The 6,580-nt window shown below is 35.6% G+C and overlaps 1 protein-coding gene across 4 annotated transcripts in view; it reads right to left on the bottom strand.

The window, feature by feature from the left end:
• Positions 1 to 577: 577 nt before the first annotated feature.
• Positions 578 to 6,580, bottom strand: part of LOC121374123 (glycine dehydrogenase (decarboxylating), mitochondrial-like) — a 79,442-nt gene continuing 73,439 nt past the window's right edge. For 2 of the 4 annotated variants that reach the window (XM_041501061.1, XM_041501063.1), the window contains exons 19-23: positions 5,626 to 5,739; positions 5,144 to 5,251; positions 2,548 to 2,612; positions 2,177 to 2,257; positions 579 to 1,303 (exon numbers count right to left, since the gene is read on the bottom strand). In XM_041501061.1, the coding sequence (XP_041356995.1) occupies positions 1,145 to 1,303; positions 2,177 to 2,257; positions 2,548 to 2,612; positions 5,144 to 5,251; positions 5,626 to 5,739 (527 nt within the window). In that variant the 3' untranslated portion in view covers positions 579 to 1,144. Of the gene's footprint in view, positions 1,304 to 2,176; positions 2,258 to 2,547; positions 2,613 to 5,143; positions 5,252 to 5,625; positions 5,740 to 6,580 lie in introns of all 4 variants that reach the window. The other 2 variants (XM_041501059.1, XM_041501060.1) reach the window with 2 other exon arrangements.

Raw genomic sequence — 6,580 nt, 5'->3', positions numbered from 1 at the left:
ACATAAGTACCACATTCACACAAGTGGTTATGTGGCTTATTGGTTGTTACTAAGATACAGAAACTCATAAATAGTGTGTAGAGATGTAACAAAACGTAATCATACTGGCCATCTGTTCTATTGTACACTCCTATACCCTGAACACCAAAGTATAAAAAGCACCACATAACAAACATTTTATAGGCCAAATTCAGGTTAAAATAACAAAGAAACAAAACCATCATTCTATATTTTACAGTCGTTCTCAGTCTTACCTATCCAACTGTGAACATGTTCAGAAGTCTAGATCACCAAAATGTCATCTTAATTTTTAATACTAACATAAGCTTATCAAAAGTTCCTAGAGGCCACACATCAGAAGGCACTAAATACCAACGTACCAACTCTCCTTTAGTGATCGTTTCTTCAGTCATAATTCTAACAGATACATGCATTTATGAGTTTCTGTATCTTAGTAACAACCAATAAGTCACGTAACCACTTGTGTGAATGTGGTACTTATGTGATGCAGATGTTTTGTGTGTGTGTGTGTGTCCATTTATACGGTTGCCAATATGGTTTGATATTCACTGGCGTGTTTTCGTACACGTTTCCATATCTACCGCTACATGATAATGTCGGCAAAAACGTATCTGTAGTCATACATTGGATCGCATTTCGCACCGGACAAATGGACAGTCTCATGTTATTTCATTATGTGTAATTTTAGCCACACAAGTGGACACACAACTTTACAGTTTTAATGTCTGAATTGATGACATAGTATTTGATGGACAGTTTAAAAAAAAGTGAGTGTTTTTATTTGTAAAGTACTGAAACAATGGCATCGGATCTGAAGCAAAATATTTCTCATTCGAACATGTCTCCACCCACATGATTACAAGCATTCCCCACAATTTATATCACCATAGAGGCACAAAAATATTATCTACTTATTAACAGAGTTAAAATCAAATGTCCCAACTTTTGGTGAAATGCAGATATATTTCTCCTAACATGGGTATCATATATAAAAATAAAACTCTGCGATCTAATCATAAGCTATTTAGACAATCTAAGGATCAGTCCCTATTGCTGGTTAAAAATCTGAGAATGTTCATCATTCAAATACAGTTCAGTGTGACACAAATTGAGTTCCACGTTTTTATCCACTTTTCTCTGCGATGCGCGCTTTGGTCTCCTCACTGTTGGGAGATTGGTAATCTTTCATGGGCGGGCAGGTGCACATGATGTGCTGGTCTCCGTATTTATCATCAATACGCCCCACTGACGGCCAGAACTTGGTGTCAGGTCGCACAAAGTCCTGAAAACAAAGATATGAATTATATACTCAATTAAAAAATTTCACGGATGTGTTTAAAGTAGGCTAATCAACACATGTAAACCAGTTTTTAAAAAATAACAGCTTTATTAAGCATATATGATCAAATTCAGAGATATTAAATAAAAAAAGAAAAGAAAACATTGAGAAATTTGACTACAGTATATGATGTGTTGAACTTCTGTATGGTAATAATGTAATATCCCCAACCAAGTGTTTGACAGCACACTTCGTTAACTATGTTTAATTAGGCTTTTATTTTTGTGGAAGACGTGGTAGCCGAGAGGTTAAAATCGCAGGCTGTCAAATGTCATGCAAATCGGTGCAGTAGGTTTGAATACTGCCAACCGACACTTGGTTTAAAAAAAATAAAAATAATATTACCACAACACTCTCGCTGACTCTGACAATCAAGAGTTAGAAAATACACAACACAAACCTAACAAAAAACCCTTCCCCACCATCACCTCAAACACCAACAAAAAACTACAACTGTTTGGTGACTAACATAGTGTCTCGATAGTTAAAAAACAATTCCACTTCTGTCACTGAAACTAACACACACCATGGTCTTTGATATACCAGTTGTGGAGCACTGGCTGGTATGGCAGAAACTGAAATGTGTGTACCCATTAAGATGTATGGATTCTAAAACCCACCACATCTCGTGTTCTTGCTAATGAGTGTACCCATTAAGATGTATGGATTCTAAAACCCACCACATCTCGTGTTCTTGCTAATGAGTGTACCCATTAAGATGTATGGATTCTAAAACCCACCACATCTCGTGTTCTTGCTAATGAGTGTATTTCAGAAACATTGTACTGATATGGTTACCAAATACAAATTACTCACAGCTGGGTAAGCTGCCATTTCTCTTGAATAAGGTCGGTCCCACGTGGATGATATGACAACAGACTGGGTGTGTGGCGCCATCTGTCAAATATAAAACACTCTTTGATCAATCTCTGTATGTCTATTTATGTTGTATTAGATTATTTATATAGTACAGGATAATTATACAATAGGACATATTTTAAACCAAAATGCAATCTAACTTTATACATAATATATTCAACTTTTTTTTTTAGATCTTTTTACTTATTTGAAAGTTTGAAGAAATGTTCTACTTGGACGTAATTTTAGATTGTGTATTCACTTTTTTATCTTTTATACATTTAACCATTTGTTTGCATATATGTTTAAAATATGATGGTATACCATACCTTTAATGGGTTGACTTTTATATCCATTTTTCCATCTTCAATATCCTGAATTTCCTCTCTTATTGCTAAAAATAAATAGACTAACTGTAAAAAATTTCATTAATAAGTGCATTAAATTTTACTATATTTAATCTAATTTAGTCTAACAAGAGGTTTCCAGATATCGTTCCATTGACTAAATGTTCAAACTAATAAGTAATTCAATGTCATATGCTGTCGGGTTAACAAAGGGGGAAATGTTAATATCTTAATTGTAACTGTTGAACTGTTAAAACAAATGATTTGATATATGTTATGTTTTAAAAGAGTAGTGAGAAATAAATAGTTCAGTTTTGTTGGAGGAGAAAGCAAAATAACTCTAGGAAACAAAATCCATTATTATCAATTTTAAACAGGAATTCTTCAGAATTAAATGTCTTATCTACCATAAACTTAATCAATATTGTTGACAGTTTCATCCACAGATGTTCATCTCTATGCATATTTAAAAACAAAATATGTGCCCCCAAAGTATATCTTTAAAAAAACATTCAATTAAAATTTTAAATATAATTATTTTAAATTTTTACAGATGTATTGTATAGGGGTGGGAATTGGTGAACTGTAAAACAGAAGAAATCTAGAGGGGTCCGAATCCTAGGTTAAAATCTGTGCCATCCGACACATTTTGGAGGAAAGGACGATTAAAATGCGATCCAAGCAGCTGATCCGAGGGGAATTCCCACCCTGATTGTAACGACCATAAACTATAAACCATGTTTCTCCGATGTAAGACTTATAGTTTGTGAGAAATGCAGCTATAAACCTGGTTTCTCCGATGTAAGACTTATAGTTTGTGAGAAATGCAGCTATAAACCAGGTTTCTCCGATGTACGACTTATAGTTTGTGAGAGATGCAGCTATAAACCAGGTTTCTCCGACTTATAGTTTGTGAGAGATGCAGCTATAAACCAGGTTTCTCCGATGTAAGACTTATAGTTTGTGAGAGATGCAGCTATAAACCAGGTTTCTCCGATGTACGACTTATAGTTTGTGAGAGATGCAGCTATAAACCAGGTTTCTCCGATGTACGACTTATAGTTTGTGAGAGATGGAGCTATAAACCAGGTTTCTCCGATGTACGACTTATAGTTTGTGACAGATGCAGCTATAAACCAGGTTTCTCCGATGTACGACTTATAGTTTGTGACAGATGGAGCTATAAACCAGGTTTCTCCGATGTACGACTTATAGTTTGTGAGAGATGGAGCTATAAACCAGGTTTCTCCGATGTAAGACTTATAGTTTGTGAGAGATGCAGTTATAAACCAGGTTTCTCCGATGTAAGACTTATAGTTTGTGAGAGATGGAGCTATAAACCAGGTTTCTCCGATGTACGACTTATAGTTTGTGACAGATGCAGCTATAAACCAGGTTTCTCCGATGTACGACTTATAGTTTGTGACAGATGGAGCTATAAACCAGGTTTCTCCGATGTACGACTTATAGTTTGTGAGAGATGGAGCTATAAACCAGGTTTCTCCGATGTAAGACTTATAGTTTGTGAGAGATGCAGTTATAAACCAGGTTTCTCCGATGTAAGACTTATAGTTTGTGAGAGATGCAGCTATAAACCAGGTTTCTCCGATGTACGACTTATAGTTTGTGAGAGATGCAGTTATAAACCAGGTTTCTCCGATGTACGACTTATAGTTTGTGAGAGATGCAGCTATAAACCAGGTTTCTCCGATGTAAGACTTATAGTTTGTGAGAGATGGAGCTATAAACCAGGTTTCTCCGATGTAAGACTTATAGTTTGTGAGAGATGCAGCTATAAACCAGGTTTCTCCGATGTAAGACTTATAGTTTGTGAGAGATGCAGCTATAAACCAGGTTTCTCCGATGTACGACTTATAGTTTGTGAGAGATGGAGCTATAAACCAGGTTTCTCCGATGTAAGACTTATAGTTTGTGAGAGATGGAGCTATAAACCAGGTTTCTCCGATGTAAGACTTATAGTTTGTGAGAGATGCAGCTATAAACCAGGTTTCTCCGATGTACGACTTATAGTTTGTGAGAGATGCAGCTATAAACCAGGTTTCTCCGATGTAAGACTTATAGTTTGTGAGAGATGGAGCTATAAACCAGGTTTCTCCGATGTAAGACTTATAGTTTGTGAGAGATGCAGCTATAAACCAGGTTTCTCCGATGTAAGACTTATAGTTTGTGAGAGATGCAGCTATAAACCAGGTTTCTCCGATGTAAGACTTATAGTTTGTGAGAGATGCAGCTATAAACCAGGTTTCTCCGATGTAAGACTTATAGTTTGTGAGAGATGCAGCTATAAACCAGGTTTCTCCGATGTAAGACTTATAGTTTGTGAGAGATGCAGCTATAAACCAGGTTTCTCCGATGTACGACTTATAGTTTGTGAGAGATGCAGCTATAAACCAGGTTTCTCCGATGTAAGACTTATAGTGTGTGAGAGATGCAGCTATAAACCAGTTTTCTCCGATGTAAGACTTATAGTTTGTGAAAGATGTAGCTAAATGTAAATCTATCATTCAGCTAAATGCAGAAATTGATGAAAGAAAAATGAGAAAACTCTAACACTGACCAATAAATGCATCACACAGTTTATCTAGCTCCTCTTTATCTTCCGACTCCGTGGGTTCGATCATCAGAGTTCCACTCACCGGCCACGACATTGTTGGAGAATGGAATCCTAACAAAACAAATTCTCATCAAACAAAAATTATCTTCACAATAACAGCACAATGCAAATTGTTGACTGAAATGTGATGAAGCCCATTGGCTGTAAAACAGTTAGCTTCTTAATAAAATGTGTCCTACATCAGATATCTGGGAGACAATTAAGTTGGCATCTAAGCTTCATCCAGCACATTAACTTTGAGAATGCCGTTATAAACAGAATTGTTTTCAAGCTCAACCCCCACCCCCAAATAATAATTAAAAAATAATTATCTGGATGTAAACAATTATGATAATTAATCACAAATGCTTATTTTTAAGTCGATCAATGTTTAAAAAAAAGTGTGATATTCATGGAGCAAACATTCTTTATTTGACGTGGCTCACCATAATCCTGAAGTCGTTTTGCAATATCTGCAACTTCAATAGAGGCTGTTTTTTTAAATTGTCGACAGTCAATGATGAATTCATGGGCCACAAAACCTGAAAAAGAAAGGAATTCTAAGTTCATTATTTTTTAAAATCTTATCCAGGTACACACTACATAGGAAAGGATGTTTAAAGTTGCACGCCCTAGTTTCAGCCCATGAAAATTAATTCTAATTTTGGTTAATCTACAAAACTGTAACACACTTAGATCACGTTTTTATAAAATAGAGTGAAAAAGCAGGTTTTATATCAATAAATACCATAGGAATCCCCGTGACCCAATTACTTGAAATAATTTTGAAAGTCAGTATTCTGATGTCACCGGTAGATGTTGCTCGAAGCACAGAAATGCCTGTCACGACAAATTTCCCAGAGTGCACACAGAATTGGGGTGCGTTCCTTTCACCTCTCCTGTGCATGTTCCAACTGTTCTGTCCTCTCCAGATATCGTGAGACTTATTGGTTTTAAGGGTTTGTAATGTTTTGTATTGAGATATTTACTTGTCTGAACTTTATTTTTAATGAAAATGTTCACGAATTGTGAAGAAAAACCTCACAAATGAACGACAAGCAAATGACAGCAAATCGGATGTTGATTGCACGAACCGTGCACGAGAAAACAAACCGAACCAAAATGATAACGGTCACGTGGTATACCAACGTCTGTGACATTGAAATGGGAAGATCCCCTCTGAAAATAGATTAGACCATGTCTGCTCAATGTTTTTTTCTTAGACGTGCGTGCGTTTTTAAGAAATACAAAAAATACATTTTGTGGTATTACAAACACCAGGATTACCAAAAAACATTTCAGGTGAATGGAAATGTATATTCTAATAATCTAAATAATAAAATGTAAGTAAAGTGCAATTTTATTTGTGAGAAAATGGGTTTAATAGCGAAAAACAACGGC

The sequence above is a fragment of the Gigantopelta aegis genome, chromosome 6, assembly GCF_016097555.1.
Source record: "Gigantopelta aegis isolate Gae_Host chromosome 6, Gae_host_genome, whole genome shotgun sequence".
Classification (NCBI taxonomy): Eukaryota; Metazoa; Mollusca; class Gastropoda; order Neomphalida; family Peltospiridae; genus Gigantopelta; species Gigantopelta aegis.
This window is presented reverse-complemented; position numbering and strand designations above follow the sequence as displayed.